This window comes from Microtus ochrogaster, chromosome 8 (genome assembly GCF_000317375.1).
Source record: "Microtus ochrogaster isolate Prairie Vole_2 chromosome 8, MicOch1.0, whole genome shotgun sequence".
Classification (NCBI taxonomy): Eukaryota; Metazoa; Chordata; class Mammalia; order Rodentia; family Cricetidae; genus Microtus; species Microtus ochrogaster.
Genome location: NC_022015.1, coordinates 53,817,518 through 53,839,638, shown reverse-complemented (window position 1 = coordinate 53,839,638; position 22,121 = coordinate 53,817,518). Strand labels below are relative to the sequence as shown.

Genomic DNA, 22,121 nt, shown 5'->3' with positions numbered 1-22,121 from the left:
AGCCATACTTAGTAACTATTTGTGGCAGTATGGATAAACTATGCTGTGAAAAATAATCAATTATATGCATTAACTGAGACAATGTGAAATGTAAGCAATAAATATTTCTTTAGAACAAAAAAAAAGAAAACTTCATTATTAACTCTATTCCTGTGTACAGTGAACTAAAAATAGACAAATATAAAATAAAAGCCCCCTGCTTCTTCTCTGTGGTTTTCTGGACAGGCATGGGGACCCTACTTGTTGGAGTCCCCAGCTTTCTGCCCACCCTCCATCAATTTCTTTCACATTTTACCATAACATCTCAGACTAGGAGATTCCATTTCCCTTAGCCTAAGTGCTGTTGGGAGATCCCCATGTGACTTGTTGAGCCAGCTCGACCTGTGGTTGTCCCCTATTCCCTGTGGATTGCTTCCCTGCTTCCAGTCCAGAGCTCTGGCTGGACTCTTCTCTTGGATTGGGCTACTCGCTCGCTGCTCAGCAAGCCCTCTAGCAAAAAAGCTCCATCTCCCTGTCTGACTTGCCCAGTGATACATAAGCCCTTGGGTGTCAGCCTTCCCTTTGCGATGGCCAGTCCCTCATCAGCTTACTCTCTTGGCTTACTCTGCCAGGCCATGTTTTCCTGCCTTCCTTCCTCTCAGCTTCCCTTACCCATCTGAGGACTCCTGGGATATCTCTTCCTCTGAGGTCACCATGCCGTGCTTCCTCCTCCTCCCAACCTTACCTCTTTCATGGGATTTAAGGCCGCTATTTCTCATGAGCAGATTCTTGATCAAGCCCCAGCCTTTGTCTCTGGCTCAGTGGGTGATTAGCAAATGGCTCTTGGAAAACCGTATTTGAACAAAAGAATAATAAAGAGAATATCGGAGCGCGAAGAGAGGAAGGCACGGGTGCTGCTCCGAGAAATGCCTTTTATGACTTCCATTTCTCCAGCTACTCTTCCGGTCCCTTTGAAGGGAGCATCCAGGTCTGCTGAAATGCATGCCAAAAAGGGCATTGAGAACTTGATAAAGCTGCTGATTTCCACTTTGAATCACTTGGGATTGGAGCTGCACTGGGTGTGCTCACAGAAGTGTGTCCACAGTTCAGTGATTTCTCCCATGAAGTCATGTTAGAATGATGGTCAGACCTTTATTTAACATTGACCCCTATCTCCCTTAGGTATGGCTCTTTTCTGTCCCTGGGAGAGGTTTTCAAGCCTCTTAATTGTAACATAAAAACTCTCTGGTAAACAATCTTTTTCTTTCCTCAGGCAGATGGTTATCTACTTCAAAATTAAAATGGACCCGAAGTAGACTGGTGTGATCAATAAACAGATTCATATCTAAATTTTACATCTAAATGACAGAGCGCCCTCTGGGTTGTATTTGACACAATGAAGAATTGTACTGGATTAAAGTGTATGTGGGGTGGGGGTGAAGAGGTGAACTACTTCGGAATGGGTGTTGCTTACGAGACCCTGGAGCTGTTTATGTTTGTCAGTGAACAGGCTTGCTTATGGTGTAAGACTTATATGTGTGTCAGCTGCTGGGCGTTTGATTGTAGAGTTGAATGAGAAGGGGGCAAGTTACAAGGCACTGGCTGGGAAATCTGCACAGGCCGCAGTGGGAGAAGCTCAGTTTTGCCCTTCCTGCGTCTGTTGGTGGACGTACAGCCTAAACTGCAGGCGTCAGGGCCTGCAGGAATGGCTCGGTAGTTAAAGTACTCACTGTACAAAAGAGAAGGCCAGAGTTAAATCCCCACAAGTCAGACTCAGAGGCCAGTGTTCCTTCCTGAGCCCTCTCTGCAGCCACATCACTCTGCTCCCTGCTGTGCCCAGAGCATAGCACGAAAATAAAGTGATTGCAGTTAAGATTTTGTAATTGAAATTTTGTGCATGCGTTTTGGAAGAACAATTATGAATTGTTTTGTACTGGAGTTTAATTTACTGGGATTATTTTTTTCTCTGATGTAATTTATGTATGAAAAAATCTAGACACCCATGTCATTTAATAAATTTGACAAATTATTCTATCTTGCAATATTTTGGGAGTACTCTGGGGAAAGTGAAGTGATGGGCAAAGTCTATTACTGGGAACTTGTGTTTATAACCTAAATATTTCCTAATCCCTCACGTGGGAGTCACGTTAGAGACAGTCTGGATAATTAATGGCCTAAATGAACCATTCCACATTTACTATCATTCCTTGTTAAGCACCAAAGTTATTAATTTTTCAGTAGTGTGGAATCGATTTTCTCTTTTCCCACAAATCACTGTTATCATAAATATTAATAGGCCCTGAGAATTTAATGAAACCGGCTTCTACTGGAACGTCTTGATGAGCTCAGTGAGCTGTTCCAGTGTATGGCAAGCTCTTGATTTACAGACTGGATGCTTACAGGCTTGGGCGTTTCTCAGTGGGTTGCCTTTTTTCATGTTAATTTGGCTTTATGATTAGCGCTTACCCTCTAGGTATACTTCCTATTAATTCCTTGCGTGTAATTTAGACAGATTTGAAGGTGGGTTATTTTGTTTGGGTTTTTGTTGTTATTTTCAGTGTTGATTTGTTTGGGGCTTGGGGCATAGTTTCTTTTGGTGTACCACAGGATAGTGTCAAATTCATGGTCCTCCTGCCTCAGCCTGGAATGCTAATATTATAGTCATGCATCACGATACCTGTTTTTATTTTTCAGAGATAACCTGGAAAATAAAGGACAAATGAATTCTTTTTCCACATAGATCTTTACAAGCACTGTAATTCCATATGATAGTTAATTTGCTCCACTATTTTAAATTACATTGGGGTTTTGCTATCTACAATATTAGTTACTCTCGTGCTATAAAATGTAAGAATAAATCAAATTTGGAGGAGCTGAACAAATAAATGAATAAAACTAACTCCAAATAAAAGACAGTTTGAGCTGGCAAGAATCCCTTGAGTCTGTGGGAAACAGCGGCATGGTATCTTCCACTCTCCAGTCTGAGTTAGAGGGAGCTGTAGACACCTAGACAAAGCAGTGAGAACAACCTCAAACAAATAACGTGTATTTGCAAGGACTCTAAATGTTTTCACCTGTAAAGTCTTTTTTTTAAATGGAGTCACTTGCAACAGTTGGGGATAGTCACATACATCCTTCACCCTGTGTCCCCAATGGTAGCATTTTGACATCAGCACAATATCACTGCCAGGAAACAGACTCAAATGTGATCTCCTGGTATGTTTTAAGACTTCTTAATTCTTCCAGGTGTGTGTGTGTGTGTGTGTGTGTGTGTGTGTGTGTATGTAAGTAGATTTGCATATCCACCCATCAGGGTCAAGTATAGAACAGCTCCTTCTCAAAGGTACCTCAGGCTGCCCTTTCCTAACCTCAGCCACCTCCCTCTTTCACAGTCCTTCCCCAATCTCAAGCAACCGTGGATGCTTTTCATGTCTATAATTTGGCATTTCAAGAATATTTTATAGAGATGAGTGTAGGGATGCACACCTGTAGTCCCAATGCTGGGAAGGTAGAGGCAGAAAGGGAATCAGGAGTTTAAGGCCAGCCTGGGCTACATAAAGCGAAAACCACAAAAAAAAAAAAAATAAAGCTATAGACAGCATGAAACTGTGCAGACTGGTTTCTCACTCACCGTAAAGCCCTTAAAGATCATTCACGTCAGATCCTATATCGATAGTTTGCTCTTTTTTTTACTGCTGAGTGGTATTTTGTGATATGAATATACTAGTTTAATATTAACCTGCTAAAGAACGTGGGCATGAGGAGGGGTTAGTTTTTTGATGGTTCAAGGAAGCTACCGTAAAAACTTCTGCCCCAATTTTTACCGGGCATAAGTTTTCATTCCTCCGGGACAAGTGCTTGCGTGCTGTTACTGCATTGTGTGACAAGTGCATATTTGCATTTCTAGAAGCCGACGCCCCCTTTTCCAGCCTTGCTGCCTAGTCTTCCCCTCCCACAAGCCGGAGTGAATGATCCGGGTTCTCCCTATATATCCCCCCTCCCCCCACCCCCACCCCCCGCAGTGCTTACCAACGGCACTTCCTTGTTCAGTTTTGGTCTCCTAATCCGTGTGTATTGAAGTCTCTTGTTGAAACAGCACCTGAGTATGTACTCCAGGAAAGCAAAGGCTGCGGCAGGCGGTGAAGCAGTTCAAGGGTATTGGCAAGAGAGCGGAAAGGGGAAAGGAAAACAATATACAGTCCAGGCCAGCAGCTGATAACACGCCTGTGGGTGCTGATGCAGTGCAGCTTAAGGTTCTGGGATTTCAGGTGTGTGTTTCTCATAATAACCATTTCCATGAGGCTACAAAGCCATTGTGTAGTCATCATCATTATGTCTGCATTATACAGTGATTATTGCTCTGATTTTAATGTCTGCACTAGACTCTTAATTTCTCTAAGAACAGAAGCCAAGTGGCTTTAGTTCCGCATCCACAGCCTGCTGGACAGCTCATTCGGTGTCACCTTCTGAAGAAGCCTAGGACGTAAGGACAGCAAGTTTTGGTTGGACATAGTGGGTCTGACCTAATCATTAAGGTAATAGAAGCAGATTTTAGAAAGAACCGACTCATGACTTGTCCTGAAAGGGAGCCAAAGTCAGCTGTGTCTCCTTTACATGTTCATTGGCTGTTGTATTATGCAACATGACTAAAACTGCTTTGCTCACTTGGCCAGTATGCACAGATGTGCAGCTGTGTTGACTTCTCCTTCTCCTCTGTCATTGCTTTAGATGCCGACTAACTCTCCCATGTAAGACTGCTACACATTACAGTTGTTCGTGAGCCTTGGAAAGGGGCTGATGTTTGTCCCCGTGCTTGCCAGTTGCTGCAAGTTAGTTGCCGTGTGTACGGCTGATGGGAAAGAGTCCCCTGCTGACAGTAACAGAAGGGACAGATGGCCAGTGTGGGATGGTGACAGGGTAGCTGTGGGAAAAAAAAGTATTTTTCTGTGTTGCTCATTCCCGACTTTCTACCAAGCAAAAGATACCTCAGTGTAAGCCAGACGCATAGTTCTCGGTATTCTGCAAAAGTTAGGAAGAAAAAGATTCTATCTTCAATATAACCTATAGATGCCAAAATAGCTTAAACCACTTAAAATACATAATAACCTACTATGAATTCATCAAATATATGTACAATACATGATTCATGTACCTTAAAGACATGTTTCCTGGGCTCAGCTCATCCATAGACTACCTCAGTTAACACTGATTGTGGACTTGCTTTGACTCGGGCAGTGCTCACTCTTAGAGGCAGATTTTCTCTGTCCTTACTATGCCACTCAGAACTGAGTGGCTCCAGCTTTTTCTTGACACAGGATTAAGCTTCCTGGGTCTGCTGAACTTACCAGTGCCTTATACCCAGGTCCCTCTGAGCCCAAACCCATGGTCCTCCACCATCTCCCTTAACCTATAGAAAGACACTGAAGTTAAAACCGTACATCATAACCAAACTGGTTATCAAAGGATAGTTGTCTGATCCTCAGGTTCTGACGATGAGGTGCTGGGGTAGGTTCTGGAGGAAGCTGGAAAAGCCTCTGCCAAAGTAGACAGTTTGGAGCAAGAGAGTTGGATTTTTGAACCCTACTTCCAGGAGGTAGGAGGGGCATGAGGGGGTATGGTAAGTGATGGCTCACGGAGAAAATCAGTAGTCCAAACATTTCATTCTTAAAGCTTAATGGAAAACATAATGAAGCCTGTTGCCACCTGCCAACTCTTGCAGCAGGTGTGATTAGGACATCCCATGAACATTAAAACAAGACCTCTTTCTGAGATATGAGACGGTTCCAAGGGAACAAACAGCTGGGTCTAAATCCATGACAGCGAATCCTGCGCGAGCAGCTGTTGAAAATTCTCATTGGTTACAGGAACTGCAGGGTTGTCATAGCACGAATTGTTATAGCCCTCCCTCTCATTCAAATGGAAACAAACAAACAAAAAAAAGTCTACAGGCAGAGATTAGAGAAAGGAAACTGGGGGCTGGGAGCCCTGCCAGGCCTGAGAGATAACTTCCTTGACTTAAACTTTGAAGATCTGAAGTAGGTCCTGATTTCTAGAGTGGTTGTGGCCGCCGTCGTCTTCATCGTCTGTGAAGCTACTTGTGATTTTAAATAGCATGTCACACCGGAATTGATGTGGGACTGAGGCGTGTTCAAGGTCAGCCTGGACCGTGGAGACTTTGTTTCAAAACAACCACGTATATGAATGATATGTGTACCAGCCTGGTCTACAGAGCTAGTTCCAGGACAGGCTCCAAAGCCACAGAGAAACCCTGTCTCGAAAAACCAAAAAAAAAAAAAAAAAAAAGAATGATATGTGTGTGTTACTGTACACATAAATATGCATGTTTGCATGTAAAATCTCGAGTGGTAGGTGATTGTTTCAAAAGCATAGAACATAGTTCTGTCACTTCAAGTTTTATAAGTCAAAGGGAAACCAAAAAGTTGCCTTTGTGCTGGTCAGCACGCCATCGTCCAGAGTTCTGACCGAAGTGTGGTGCCACAGCCTAGAACTAGACTAAGGATTTAATATTTAATCCATTCTGATTTACTAGCTAACATTCTATGTCTGTATTTTCTCTTTATTAGATTAGCAAAGAACACTCTGAGCTTTATTGAGGAAATTAAGTTAAATGAAAAAGACAGCATTCAGCCTAACTGGACTTGCACGTACACGCAATCTAGCGCTATACTCTGAGGGGCTGCCTTAGCAAGCAATAGCAGGCCACTGGATCCATTTCTTTTCAGATCAGTTCATTCCAGGGATGGCTATTTGCATAAAATCTCCAGGATACCATTTTTAATTGACTTATCTTATTGGATTACTACAAATATTTTGTACCAGTTATTAACCCTTAATTCCGTGACTATATATAGACCAGCTAGAGAAATTACCCAGGGACCTTGGTGAATCTTTCCCATCAGCTCCATATTTTGGTGTGTGTGTGTTTGTTTGGTCTTTGGACAAAGAATGACCAGTTGAGAGGAGCAGAGAGCCCAAGCCAGCCTTCTGCTTGGCCCCGCCGTGGTTTCCGTCCCCTATTTCTGCTATTTCTGATCTGTGTTTTCATAGGTCCCCTCATTCCCCCATCAGCTGCTGAGGCAGGGGCAAACTATCCAACCAAAGATCAAAATGCATTTTTCTAAGCATCTCAAAGAAGAACATGAAACTTTATTTTTGAAAAGTTCTAATGTACATAAAAGTAGGCAGAATGCTACAATTAATCTACAAATACATATAAGTATGTGTATATATTTATACATATAGGTATATGCATATATGTCCCGTGTTCATTTTCAACTCACAGCCAATCTTGCTCACTGTTTCTCTATATACAGTTGGAAGCACATTCCACTCATCATATCCTTTATTGATACATATATTTCAGTATAATTCTCCTAATGTTAAGGACCCCTTTTTAAATGAAAGAAAACAAGGTCATGAATTTGAGAGTGCAGGGGAGAGAGACATGGAAGGGATTTGATGATGGGAAGGAGACATGGGGTAATTATATTTTAATTTTAAAAAATAAAATACCCAAGGCATTATATCATACACTTAAATTCATATCAAATTTTAAATGCTATATTAAAGCAATACTTGTATCCATCAAATAGGCAGTATTCCAATTTCTAATCCTTTTTAATTTTATGTATTACACAATTCAGCCTCCATTTTAGAGCCAGTCCCAAATGCTCTTGAGTGATTAAAGAGTCCATTCGTAACCCAGCCTATGACAGGCTTCCCAAAGAGCAACAGAAGGGGCTTCCCAGCCTTGTCTACATCAAAACAGCCTCCCTTTTATCTGCCATTTAGTTGCATGCACACTAAACAGTAAACGACAGTGTTTGCAAATATCGTCTTAGTTTTCCCTTTGAACGGAGTGCAGAATGCCCGTAATGTAAGTAGCTTGGAAAACACAGGGAACGTTTGTGTTCGTTTTTCTGACAACACAGCACACAGTCAGAGTAAATGTTTTCAGTGCTGGGGTTCTTGCACAGGCCTCATAATCAGGAGTGTAGTGTCAGAGATGCTTTCTGGCTGAACCTTCTTTTTTTATTTGCACGGAGATATGGACCGATATAACCAATGTGCATTCCTTCCACCTCAGGAAGCACAGAGTAGAACAAGCCTTCGGTGAGCACAGCATCTTCTTTCTGATACGAAAACTGCAGACAGAACCTGGGCTCGATCGTTGTAGCACAGAGGGAATGTTTGTTCCCAACCGTTTGTAATATAGCTTTCATGGAATATGAGTTAGGATGTAAAAAAAAAAATCCCCCCTGAGTTGAAAAACTAAAAAGTCTGTAGAAGAAGCAGCATGAGCAAAAACATCAGGGGCTTACATCTTCTGGGCACTCTTAGGAGTAACTTAGAAATTTAAGTAGCCGGGAGGTGAATCTAAGCTGGTGTCAAACAAGAAGACATGGACTGCAGCCATGAGAGCAAAGGCCTTTGATGTGAAATCTCGCCACAAGCAATGGCAGGTCAGGAGGCTTTGAGCCTGGGAGTGATGTCACCTAATCTTGCAAGGGGTCACTGAACCGGTCTGAAGGGGAAGCTGGAATGAAATGGTTAGAGAAGAGGGATGTTTGGATAACACCAGCTGCAGGACTGGGCAGCTAATGAAAGGAAAGGGCTCCTTGGATTCTAAAATTTATACTGTAGTGATCTCAAATAAAAGAGGGAAGTCGGGGGCAAGAATTGCTTTGGGACAAAACAAGAGTTTAGGTTACAATATAAAGTGTTTAGAAGAAGCTTTAAAACACCCAGAGGCCACTGGGAATATACGAGCTATAGTTTAGGAAGGAGAACGAGCCAAAGGTAACAATTCAGGAATTTCCTACAGGAAGGTGGCGGCTAAACTCGACCTCCGAGTTGCACATACACATGATCTAGGGGCTGATTTAGCAAAGCCGTCTTCGTCTTGCATGCCCACTGCTCTGCTGCCTCAACCTCTTTTAGTTATCATGGCCTCTTTGCAAGGCAGTCGATGGACATACAGTACTTCCAGTGTGTGTTCCGACTGTAGTCCTGACTTTCTGTAACTCTGAGAACTATTCCTGTTTCCTCTCTCTCAGTGAAGGGGTAAAATCCTGCCCGAGATAGATGGAAGGGCACCTGAGATATGGTAGCTTGTGTTTTGAATTGCGGAACCCAGCAGTCACAGTGACATCACACAGACTTTTTGGAAATACATGCACCTGCATGACGAACTGGAATGGGGCTGTAGTTACTGCTCTCTCTTAAAGTTCATGAGCATTATATTTCTTGCAGGAAACAACTGGGAAGATATGAGTAATAAATATTTGGTCTGTAATTATGCAAATTCCCCAAAATCTAACTAAAAACGCACAGATTCTAAAGAAATCTGGACTCTCCCAAAAGCCACACCCATGAACAGGCTGGAATGCTTCTGTATTTTATTGGACTTTTTAATGAATTTTTTTGTTTTCAGAATTGGAACCCCATAGGTGTTTGCTTCTAGTGAGTGATACGTGTGTTTTCTCAAACTAGTACAAGGAATGGTTCGCGATGAATTATCATAATGAATAGAGATAGCAGTTAAGTGAGTGGTTACTTTATGTGAAGAAATTTCCTAAGCACTTCATCAGGATTAGCATATTTAATTTTCACAAGTACCATATGTAATAGGCAATATTATTCTAACGGTTTTACACATAAGGATACCCACCTGGGGTCACGGGGCTTATGCTCTCTAACCCCAATTCTTATCCACCAGTGTCTCTCAGAAAGCAAGCCCGAGGGCTGATGAATGTGCAGAAAATGCATCCTCTGCCCATGGCGATGATGAAGAGGCTCTTGGGCTGTCTGGGTGGGGACTGTTCCCAAACCATTGTTTCTATATGGTGGAGAAGTAGGACTGGGGCTCGCCGTCCTTGTTTCTGTGTGAAGGACGTCCAGCTTCCCTTAGTATTTCTTTTCAGAGGCTGAGCCAGTGGCACCCTGACACGAAGCAGGCTTCTTTTCCGTGGTGTCCTCTGCTTGGTGGAAGGGCAAGGCTGCAGTGGCATGCCTCTGTGGAGAACTGACTGATGGGTTTGATTCTTGAGCCCTGAGCCAGTGGTCGTCAGCATCACCCATCTCTCCAAACTTCCTCCTCCCTTTCTGGTGTGACTCCTACTTCAGTTAGTTGGGGCGGGGGCTGCTGGTTTTCCATGGCTATAAGGGCATGCACAGATCTCTGGAAACATAATTTCATCATCCCAGGCCTCTCAAATGATATGATTCTACTCACAATTGTTGTCTGTCTCCACTCTAAAAATATAACTTTAGCTTATCAACAGTTGAAGAAGATTCACCGGGCACTGTTTCATCCCTAATGCTATTTATAAATACAGTTGAAGGATGAATTCTCTGGAATAACTGAAACTTGTTCACAGCCCATTATATGTTCATCATTAATAGCAATGATGACTGAGACCCCAGGGACCAGCATATTTCAGAGACTATGCATTGTCCGACTTCATGAAGCCCTTCTCACCTAGCCTCCCTGAAGTATTCTTGTATACATCCACAAGTATTCTCTCTCCCATCCAACCCCCTCTCAAAGAGCAAAATATCTGCTCTAAAAATGCTTAGGCGCAAGAAAAATGAGGCACATGAAGAATTCTGGGATTTTGATCCTACGTTGGCCAAGGATCAATTCTGATTACGAGTGTGAAAGCCAGAGTCTCCTCATGAATCTGTCACTAATACGTTGTCTGTGGCTGAATGGGTTTTCACTTGCTGAGCAGCTATTGGTGGGAAATGGCAGGGAATACAACCATCTATGGTCTCGAGAACTCTCTCACACCTAGTAGGAAAGGAGAATATTCACACAGGGAAAGATCTGACTTGAGGGCATGTTTCCTGAACAGGCTCTTCCCGTCTAAGGCTGGTCCGGGTGTACAAGTCCCCCTGCACTCCAAAGACAGTCTGAGGGACGGTCGCGAGACCTTGTGTCCATCCTTTTCCCTCACAGCACTGCTTTCTCCTTTGTCGGCTACACTGAACCAGTTTTGATTCCTTCCCCTCCCCGCGGTCTATAGGGTAGACAATTAAGAATTCAGCCCTCATATATGTGATATGAGATCACATATATATTATTAAGTTAAAAAGACCCGCTCTGGGGAAATGATTGGCAACTTTGAGAGCTAGGTGTTGAGAAAAGGTCCTCGCTAAACTCGAGATTCAGATGTGGAGCATGGAACCCAGGCAAAAGCTAAGTTCCTGCTGGGGCTGATGCACTTGGGACGCTGGGCTGTGGTTTCTCGGTTCCTGGGCTCAGGAAGAATGTGATTGCCAGAGTCTGCCTCCTGGATCTGTCCCTGATGTGCTGTCTGGGACCAAGCAGGTTCTTTTATCTCCATGGTTTTCCTCTGTGTACCAGAGACAGCAGTAATACCAGCTCACACTGTTGTTGCCACGGCTGAATCCAAGGGAGGTACTTGGTTTGTGGAATGCAATCAGTAAATGCTATAAGTGAATCCATTGTGGAAGGGAGAGGTGCTTCCTTTAGATTTGCATAAAAATTTTATTTTCCCACCACCACGGCAGTCCTTTCTGCCAGCAGCCTAATAATAACTAGGAGGATTCTGGTTTTGATGTTTTGCCTGTCTGCCTCTCAAGTGCAGGTGTGGCGAGTCTCCTGACCCCGAGCTCAGGAACTCACAGGCTCTTTGTGTTGACCAACCTCCTGGGTCTTTTCCTTCCTCAGGTGCTGGAAAGCTTCAAGATCATGGACTACAGCCTTTTGCTGGGCATCCACATCTTGGACCATTCCCTTAAAGACAAAGAAGAGGAGCCCTTACAAAATGTGCCCGACGCAAAGCGGCCGGGGGTCCAGAAAGTTCTCTACTCCACGGCCATGGAATCCATCCAGGGCCCAGGCAAGCCTGCAGATGGGATCATCGCGGAGAATCCAGACACGTAAGTGCATCCACACCCTCGTCCTGGTTTCGGGTACCCCAGTCACTGAATAGGTGCACGCAATCACCTCCCCCAGGGATGGTACCCTGGGAATAGATTCCTGGCTGGCAGCAAATGGCTTAAGCCAACTTTATTTCTCTTCATCTCTAGACAGCCAGATGAGGGGCAGTTTCTCCAGTTTGTATCAGTCTTTCACCCATGTGGTTTTTGGTCTTAGATAGTTCCTTTTTTTTTAAAAAAAAAAAACAATGGCTGAAAATGTTTTCCCCTCATTTACTACACATTCAAAACATCTACCAGAAGAGGGAAGGATGAACTCTGGATTTAAATAAACATGAGTACATGTTTATTCATGTTCGTTTATTTACTTACATAAACACATGGTACGAAGGATACTGGCACTTCAGAGCTTGTGATCTGTATAACGAAGTTCTGTTGGTCTCACCTCTGCACCCTGGCAGATGTCTCTCTCCTGGGCCAGATGTGTTAGTAACCGCGGGCTTCATTTGCATATGTAAAGCGTACACTCAACAGTAGAAAGCAACCATGGAAGGTTGTTGAAAAGGTTGACTCATTGTGCGAACTTGCTGAGCAAAGAGACAGAGGAAGTCATTTCCCAAGGCCTTGATGCCCTGCTTTCGAGGATTCTCAGGCAAAGACTAAGCCGGGTGTACACTTGTCTCTCGTCAAGGACACTAACACGCGGTCAGCCTTTGTTCAAATCCTTGCTGGCAATTCTCTCTAAATAGCCAATAATCTACTGAACCAGTGAGTCTGTATCCACCTTGGGAAATGCCACACGGCTATCAATCACATTGCCACTGCTGTGAGAAAGGATTCCACATTAACAAAAGGAATGCTGAAGTTACAAAACCGCTCAATCCAATAATTTCTTCAGATTAATCCATATGTCCATACATATATACACCCACCCTGCACAAACGTATCTGAGGAGTTAATTGCACAAATTTTCTTGTATGTCTTCTTCTTTTTTGGGGTCAGGGTGGGGGATGGTGATTGGTTAGGTTTTTTTTTTTTTAAACAGGAGCTCTCTATTATGTGGCTCTGGCTATCTGGGAACTCACTGTATAGACCAGGCTGGCCTTGAACATACAGATCCATTTGCCTCTGTCTTCTGAGTGCTGGGATTAATGGTGTGCTCTACCACAACAGGCCTCTATGTATTTTTCAGTCTCACAGAAAACATGAAATTCTTTAGTTCAGAAAGTAATATTATTTTAATGTAGGCTGACCTTGGCCTTTCTACGGAGACAAGAATGGCTTTGAATTCCTAATTCTCCTGCCTCTACTTCTTGTGTCTGCCACCATGCTTGGGATTTTCTGCAGCTCTGGTGATCAACCCCAAGGCTTCAGGCATACTTGGCAGGCACTACCCCACGATGCTGGCTAGTATTGCCTTCTTAAAAAAGGGATCTCTTGTACTGCTCTAAAAACCCTCCTTCGCTCATAATTTTTAAAAAGAAGTGGTTTTATAATTAGATTCCTCCCATCCGACTGCTCAGACTTGACAGCTATGAAGTTATTATCCTTCAAGCTGATGAAAACTTATGGCAATAAAGGAAGCGGTAGTCTAGAATTCTTAATGTTTTCAGTGTATAATTTGTAATGAATTTTAGCTTTCTGTACTCATGTTATAAAAATCTTTTCCCCTTTGCTCTATCCACAGAATGGGAGGCATTCCAGCTAAAAGCCATAAGGGAGAAAAGCTGCTTTTATTCATGGGCATTATTGATATTCTCCAATCATATAGGTGAGATATTTGGGCAACTGGTCTTCCATTATTTTAAAAGTAATCAAACTTTCTTTTCTTTTTTTTTTCTGAAAATTCACGAAGTGAAAGCGGTTTTCCATTCTCAATGGTATTTTCCCATCTGTTTATTTTTTAGGTTGATGAAGAAGTTAGAACATTCCTGGAAAGCTCTTGTTTATGATGGGGTGAGTGACCTTTGCCTTGTTAAATGGTGGACACTTCTAGGCCAACTGTAGCTGTCACTGGACTCGGAGGAAAGCAGAGGTCTTTGCGTGCTCAGAATCTTAGGTGGGAAGAGTGGTTCTAATCTCAGAACAAGACCATGTAAACTTGAATAGCTGTTCAAATAAATGCCTTCTAGTCCAACAGCCAGGTACAGCCCCGGAAAATAAAACTGTAGTTGTTCCTATTGGGATGCAGAGGTCCCCTTTGTGATATGATGAGTTAAGGTGGAGGGAGCTTTTTCAAAGTCTCTGGAAGATCGGGGTCCTTAAAATGAAGTTTCTCTGTGTTCGTCTGGTAGAAACTAATATTCAAAATAGAGCATCTACCAGATGAACATAGAGAATCAGCTCCTTCATCCAGGCTGTTGTCTGGATCATAGGAAAATAACCTGTCACTCCTAAGGATTCCTGCAGAACATGAGAGGAACCTGGCCATTCAGTTCAATCTGTTTCTGTTCTTTACGATGTGACTGAGGACTCTGCCCTTCTTAACCACCCCTTGTGGAGTTGCAGGCGCCCTGGCTAGAAACACGGATTCCTCTTATAAATAGTGCGTTCATTACAAGTGACCCCTTCATTCCATATGGTCCCTGGATTGCTAGTTGTCTGTTAGGAAGAAAAATATATATATAAGTCCCTGTAAGCCCTGGTGGTGTCACAACAGGACAGACAATTTTTGTTCATGGAGCAGTTGTTTGACTGCCTCCTCTTCCCTTCATGCTCCATTTTATCCTGGGCATAGACTCTCAGCCCTAGCCCTAGCCTTCTGCTCCTTCAAATTGTTGGCCGCGTTTGGTTTCAGACCCTAACTGACAGAGCCATTCTTCCAACTCAAGATGAACTCTAAGAGACAAACCTGTCGTCTTTCTTTCTTTCTTTTTTTTTTTTTTCAGGACACTGTTTCAGTTCACAGACCAAGTTTTTATGCAGATAGATTTTTAAAGTTTATGAATTCCAGAGTTTTCAAGAAAATTCAAGGTAAGAGTCTTAAGAAAGTTTCTTGGTTTGTAGCACTTGTTACTGACGTCACCCTATCTGTGTGGAAAATTTTTGTTGGAAGAGTTGGATGTTTTTACTGCAGTGGTAATAATGACTAATTGTGATTAAATATCACGATTTAATGATGCCATAATCATTAGCCCATTTTATGCCAAGAAAAAGTGCAGGCTGGGGTGTGGGAAATGCTCGGCCAGTAAAGTGACGTAAGAGCAGGAGGATCCGAATTCAGACCTTTAGCACCCTGTACAGAGCAGAACACAGAGCCAGGGGTGGTGGCGCACGCCTTTAATCCCAGCAGAGGCAGGCGGATCTCTGTGAGTTCAAGGCCTTGTCTGCAGAGTTCCAAGACAGCCAGGGCTACACAGAGAAAGCCTGTCTGGAAAAACAAAACAGAAACCAAAAAAGCAGAACACGGAATAATCTCTGCTGCAGTGAGGTATAAACAGGTAAATGGTTAGCGCTTCTTGGCCAGTCCATAAGCTCCATGTTCAATGGGGGACCCTTTCTCAATAAATAAATTAAAAATAAATAAATAAATAAACAAACAAACAAATAAGTGGAGGATGATTGAAGAAGACACTCAACATCAACCTTTTGGCCTCCACATGTGTGCACACGTACACACACACACACACACATACATATGCACGTGCGTGCGCACCCACACACGTACACTATGTACAGTTAGTTGTTGAAACATAGATTTATTTGTATGTAGCCATTGGCACCAATAGTTTAAAGAAGAAATCAAATAGAAAGGACTTAGAGATAAATGAAAGCACACACATGCCATCAGGCACAGTGACAAATATCTATAATCCCATCACTTGAGACCTTGAGATGCTGAGACAGGAGGACCAGGAGGACCAGGAGTCCCCAGGCCAGTCTGGGGACTACATTGAGACCCTCTCTCTCAAAAAAAAAAAAAAAAAGACAGAAACAAATGGTGAGAAACTACAAAGGCAGCACTCAAGGACAAATCTATAGATTAAAAATTCCTATATCAAAAAATTGAAGAAAGCTCCTACAGCTTTAGCTTGGTGCTCGCCCAGCACAATGTCCCCCATGTTGATCCCCAGCTCTGCAAAAACCCAGTGAGAGAAAGCTCTCAAGTCAGTACCATGCCTTCAAACCACGAGTAATTGAATAAATAGAACAAACTGAGCCCAAAGCTAATGATGCTTATTTTGAAGCAAGGTCAAATATAGTATCTTATCTGTTTATCTGAATACTGAAGGGAAATTTACTGTGTACATGTCAAACTGTGTGGAAAGTGGAGAATAAGCATATTATACACATATTGTTGTCTTATCACTTAATTATTCTGTGGTCCAACTTTATAACTCAAATCATAATAAATTAGTCACCCCAAAACCATGACACTAGTCATCATAAATTTTTCTAACAATATTTGCTGTAGTTTGGGAATGCAAAAAAAGCTGTGATAATTAACCTGAAAGCCAATAAAATTTGGGAGGAAGCTGCCCAAAGCTGCCTAGTATTTCCTCCCAATTTTTATTCTTATACTTTGTCTGTTTTCTTAAAGCTGATGTCCAACAAAGTGCAGGACTGCTGTGTGCAAGATTCAAGTTTGACTTAGCACCACACACACACACACACACACACACACAAACAGAAGCCAGAAACAGCATATTGGCAAATCATTCTAGGCTTCTACCCGCCGATGTTTGCATATCATTATAATATAAATAGTTTCTCAAATCCTTGAATATTCTAAACATCATTTAAAACTGAAACGCAGTATGAAAATTATAGGGGTGTACCATCGTCTGCTAGCCGTTCTTTGAGTATTCAACATTTATATCCTTTCTCCTTTGCCTAGTTCTGACTAATATTTTTATGAACATAGTTTTAGGTAAATGCTGTGTCTAAATTAGGATTGTTCACTTGGGATAGAGTTCAAGATGTGGTAGTAGGGTATTAAATGTACGTAACTGCAGAGACCAGATGTAGCCCTCAGCCTGCATTTGGCTTCTTCAACTATGCCACCCTGGAAAATAGAAGAATGCCACCTGGTTGTTTTATTAGGTGTTTTTCAAGTACTGATTAGATTCCAGCATTACTCAGGGTTTTTCAGCCACTTATAATTCCTTTGAGAATTAGGCTATGTAATATATTGGGTATTTGTTATTTTTCCAGATGACTTAAATGAATTACATCTGTATAAACCTACATCTCATTTTTCTGGGACCAACTTTTATACACAGTGGATGATCTCAATGGCATCTTAAAAAGTATTGTCAATTGAGACTTGCTATAAATTAGATTTTTCTGCCCAAGGTTTTCCTGACTGTGAAGTAGTGTTTATTCAGGTTGCAAGTCTCTGCGTTCAGACTTGGAACTCATAGTTTCAAAGCTTTTCAACCTCTCTTCCCCCTGAGCCTAGGTTTCTTTGAAGTTTAAAAAGGGCATGGGCCTTTATTGCATCATACACATACCCAATTCTGGAAAAGGGGGTCCTCCTGGGGCCTCCTTTTTTCCCCTTAATGTAGTAACATAAAGCAATGCTCAGACCTTTCGGACTTAGGGTGACTTAAAAGTTACTGTCTACATCTTATAGAAATCTGAATTGGAAAAAAAAATCTATTATCAATCATTGGTTCTTATCAGTTAACAACAGAAACCCATTGTGGGGCTCAGTGGGTCACTTGTCCTACAAATATACGTTCCTATTCCTAAAACCTATATAAAGCCAGATGCATGAACTAGCACCTGTAACCCAGGCTCTCCTGCATGGAGATAGAGTCAGGAGAACGAAATCCATGGGAGTGTGCAGGCCAACTAACCTGACATGGTACCCAGCCACAAATAAGAGACCCTGTCTCTGTCAAGGCAGAAGGCAAGAACTGACACCTGGGGTTGTCCTCCGACCTCCACATGAATGCTGGGACACGCGCACGCCTGTACACACACATATATACATACATATGCACACACAAAGATTTTAAGTATGTTAATGTAAATCAATTAGAAATTTGTGAACGTGGGACTGGAGAGATGGCTCAGAGGTTAAGAGCATTGCCTGCTCTTCCAAAGGTCCTGAGTTCAATTGCCAGCAACCACATGGTGGCTCACAACCATCTGTAATGGGGTCTGGCGCCCTCTTCTGGCCTGCAGGCATACACACAGACAGAATATTGTATACATAATAAAAAATATATATTTTTTTTTTAAAAAAAGAAATTTATGAACGTAAAACTAATTGTGATGATAATTATGGTTCCTAAAACAAGTAGTGAGAAAGGTGGCATTTATGGGACTCTTTGGAAATTCTGAGTAGCTGTCTTAGTTGAGATGAGTTGAAGTCTTGCATCTGCTTCTAAATTCGGCCCGTGATGACAGCATAGTTCATGCAACCTCTGATAAACTCCTAATGCTTTAATATTCTTATAGCAGTAGTTCAACCTTGAAACCCATCTGCAGGGGTCAAGGACCCCTAACAGCAGTCCCTGAATCACAGCTCATAAACTCTGGTGAAGACATCAAAAAAAGACAAAAGGCTTTACTTTTGTGACATCTAAAGATCCCACAGCAAAGGGCAGGAATGTATCACAGTTTGTAAGAGACTAGCAAAAGCAGAGGGGGTGCTATGGCAGACCCCAGGGGTGGGCAATCACCCCACTCTGTAAGAGCGGAACAGTGCTCAGCAGAATACGGTGTGAGGGAGAGCCAGCTTCCGTGGTCCACTCGCCATCATTGAAATCAATTGCGAGCAACCTAGAGGAATGGCAAGATCAGTTGTTTGAACATCCAAACGGTTCACCAGACACACGCACACCCTAACCAGAAGATGAATGTTAAAGAGCTGGAAAATCAGCTATCAATTAAACAAGTGAAGACAGAAGAGAGGCTCCCGGGGTTCACACTCTAACCCTGTGACCTGGAACAAGCTCAATTTTCTGCCCTCCGATTCTAGGCCTGTAAAAGGGCCAGCTTCCCTTAGACATTTTGACAGTTTGAGATCCGCAGTGTGAGTGCTGGCCTCCAGACTACAGCCTAGTCCACAAACATCACTCGTCATGATGATGGTGTTAATATAAAATGCTCGGGAAGCCGAGCGGAGCCTTTCCCAAAAGCAGGGAGACTGTGCTCTATTCTCCCCTCATCCGCGAACCTCAAAGTCACTCTCCACCTAATCTCTTGAACCCTGTCCACAGAGAGGGCTGATGAGCCGTGCCATCCAAGCTCAGGGGAGTCCCAAAGCTAACCCCAGTGACTCATCCAGTTGCTGTCAGCTCACCCCTTTTAAGCAAACCTCCAAAGGACTCTTGCCAGTAACAAGTTCCAGGGGAAACATAAACAGGTCTCAGCTTCCCTCTCTCCCTCCAACTTCCTCCTACGAAATTCTCTAGCCTTAGTCAGCCAAGAAGAGTTACTGTGGGAAAGCATGAACTAAGTGACCGAGATCAGACTACAGCTTAAGCAGCGCCTGCCAGGCTGTTCTGTGGAACCACAGGCTTCAGCATGGCTCGGGGAAGTGCATTTTCACTGGCCTGGCTTCCCACCATGCTTCTGAGGTTGGAGAATGCCCTTCAGATAGAAATGGGAGTGAATTATGCATCCGGCAAGACCAAAGAGAAGGAAGTTTCGGTGGAAAATCACAAAGAAAGAAGCAACCAGAAGTAACGTGGCTAAATTGGGCAACATGCGTATACGATTAAGCCCTGGCACATTTGTAAGTCCCGGTCCCCAATTAATAAAGCTGGGGTCGTGAGAACGCTCTGCCATCTGCATCTACCAGCTCACCCAGCCTTCTCCCAGCATAAGGAAAACAAGGAGGAGGAAGGGCAATTTTAACAAAAACAACAAAAAAATTATAATTAAAGCTTGCCTCCATTTGAAAGACTATTTCAAAATCCAAAGAAAGTCCAACTCAAATGTATTTTAGAATATTTTTCTTTAAATCAAGTCATTCTGGACAAATAATATAGCCAAAACACAGATATTTTAATCTCCCTTACCATACATATGAAATGAGTTCTTGCCCTTCTATAAACCAAATTATTTCTAAATTATTAATAATAAATAGACTAATAAGTTTAGAAATTTGAATCTGATTTTTTCAAGTTTTATTATTTTAGTTCTGTGGTTGTTTTAAAACAGGATCTCATTGTGTAACTCAGGCCAGCTCCGACCCCTCCTGCCTCAGCCTCAGTGCTGGGATTGCCACTGTGCCTGGTTTTACAATTTCTCTTCCTTACTTTCTAGCCCTGAAGGCCTCACCTTCTAAGAAACGGTGCAACTCCATTGCCGCCTTGAAGGCGACCTCCCAGGAGATTGTGTCCTCCGTCACCCAGGACTGGAAGGACGAGAAGCGGGATCTGTTAACTGAAGGAACAAGTTTCAGCAGCCTGGATGAGGAAGGTAAAGGTGCTTGCGACCTCTTAAAACAGAAAAACTCTAGTAAGTTCTATGAGCAATGTAAAGCCACAGCAGAAAACTTAGAAAATGCATGCTCCAAAAGATAGCCTGTTAATAAAAACTTATAGGCTCCATAGAATACAACAAATTTATATAAATATGAAATGTCATATAAACAATGTATGACATATGATCTATCATAAAATATAATAAATATTAAGATGTTTAAGGAAAACATCTATAATCTACCTACTTCATGATAACAAATGCAAACATATTGGTATTTGTTTTCCTAGATTTTATTGATTCTGTGTGTATGTGCAATATAGGCATGTACATGGCGTGTACACCTATGTGCACACGTGGAAGTGATGAAATAAACCTGTTCAGTTTATTTAGAGCTACTTCAGTGCATTTAAATAAACGTTAGGATTTCCTTATTTAGTACGGTAGATGTGTTCCGTGGATGAACAGAGAGAGATTGCTGTGGACTCTTTGTGCCTTTTTAAAGAACTGTATGTTCTGCGTTTGGTGCTACTCTGTAGACCTTGTGTTCTTTCTCTCTCTATTGCTTCTGCCTGGACTCTGCTGATACAGTGATGGACAGAAATGGTGGCTCTGGGTGGCCTTGCCTTGTCCTGACTTTAAAGACAATGTTTCTAACAGTTCTCTGTTTAAAATGAAACTTGCCATATTTCGTACTGATTGCCAGACCAAAAAACTTCTTTTCTTGTTTCTAATTTGCCAAAAAGTTTTTTATTTTAAACCAAACTGGAGTACTGTATTTTATTAAAAACTTTTCTCTATCTACTGAGCTTAACTTTTGGATTTTCCATTTTAATGCAATCAAGGGAAGTTTTATATATTTCTGTCGATTATTTCTTGGTCTTTTGGTTAAAAAAATATAGAATTTTTTTATTTGTTTTTTCAAGACAGGGCTTCTCTGTACAAGAGCCCTAGCTGTCCTGGAACTAGCTCTGTAGACCAGGCTGACTTCGAACTCACAGAGATCCACCTGCCTATGCCTTCCAAGTGCTGGGATTAAAGGCGTGTGCCACCATTACCTGACTGACTTTTTATTATTATTATGTTCTCTGGAGACTCTCTGAAGTGTCTTCTACTTCCCGTAGAAGATTCAAGACGTCTTATAGACATACTCTTTCCTTGGAGTCTTCAGACAGATTGCTGTTTCTGTCCCTTTCAATCTCAGCATCTGTCTCTTTATACTAAATTGAGTTTCTTTATCATATTCTCATGTCTAGGGTTACTTCAAAGGGAATTAGTGATTCGCCTATGATGGTTTATATTGTCTACTTGCTAGGATCTAGAGACACCTATGAGACAAACCTCCGGGCATACCTATAAAGAATTGTCTAGCTTAGTTTAACTTCTGAGCATGCCCGTGAGAGCGCCTAGTTTAGATTAACTGAGATGAAAAAGACCCACCCTAAAATTGGGTGGCACCATCCCCTGGGCTTTCATCCTGGATCACACAACAAGGGGAAAGCCAGCTGCACATAAACATTCATCCCTGTCTACTTCCTGTGCAGATGACTGGGATCGGCTGCCTCAGGCTCTCCCCGTCATGATTTCCCCACCATAGTGGACTGCACCCTAGAACTGGAATATAACCCTTCCTTTCTCGGGTTGCCTTTGTAACAGCAATAGGACAAGTAACCAGAACATTGCCCTTGGTCCTCTCTGTAATGATGACAGCAGTTCCTGGTAGATACCCAGCCCCTTCCTTCAAGCTGCCTTCCATTGGCCTCTCCCCCAGCAGGCTGCCTGAGTTATGAGAACACACAGAAAACTATAATGGTCCACAGTTAAAGAAACAG

General features: G+C 42.5%; 1 protein-coding gene across 3 annotated transcripts in view; it reads left to right on the top strand.

The window, feature by feature from the left end:
* The window catches only part of Pip5k1b (phosphatidylinositol-4-phosphate 5-kinase type 1 beta), a 255,553-nt gene that overhangs the window by 176,244 nt on the left and 57,188 nt on the right, over positions 1 to 22,121 (top strand). For all 3 annotated transcript variants that reach the window (XM_026781287.1, XM_026781285.1, XM_026781286.1), the window contains 5 exons: positions 11,696 to 11,907; positions 13,595 to 13,678; positions 13,815 to 13,863; positions 14,796 to 14,880; positions 20,131 to 20,286. In XM_026781287.1, coding sequence (XP_026637088.1) covers positions 11,696 to 11,907; positions 13,595 to 13,678; positions 13,815 to 13,863; positions 14,796 to 14,880; positions 20,131 to 20,286 — 586 coding nt within the window. The remainder of the gene's footprint in view (positions 1 to 11,695; positions 11,908 to 13,594; positions 13,679 to 13,814; positions 13,864 to 14,795; positions 14,881 to 20,130; positions 20,287 to 22,121) is intronic.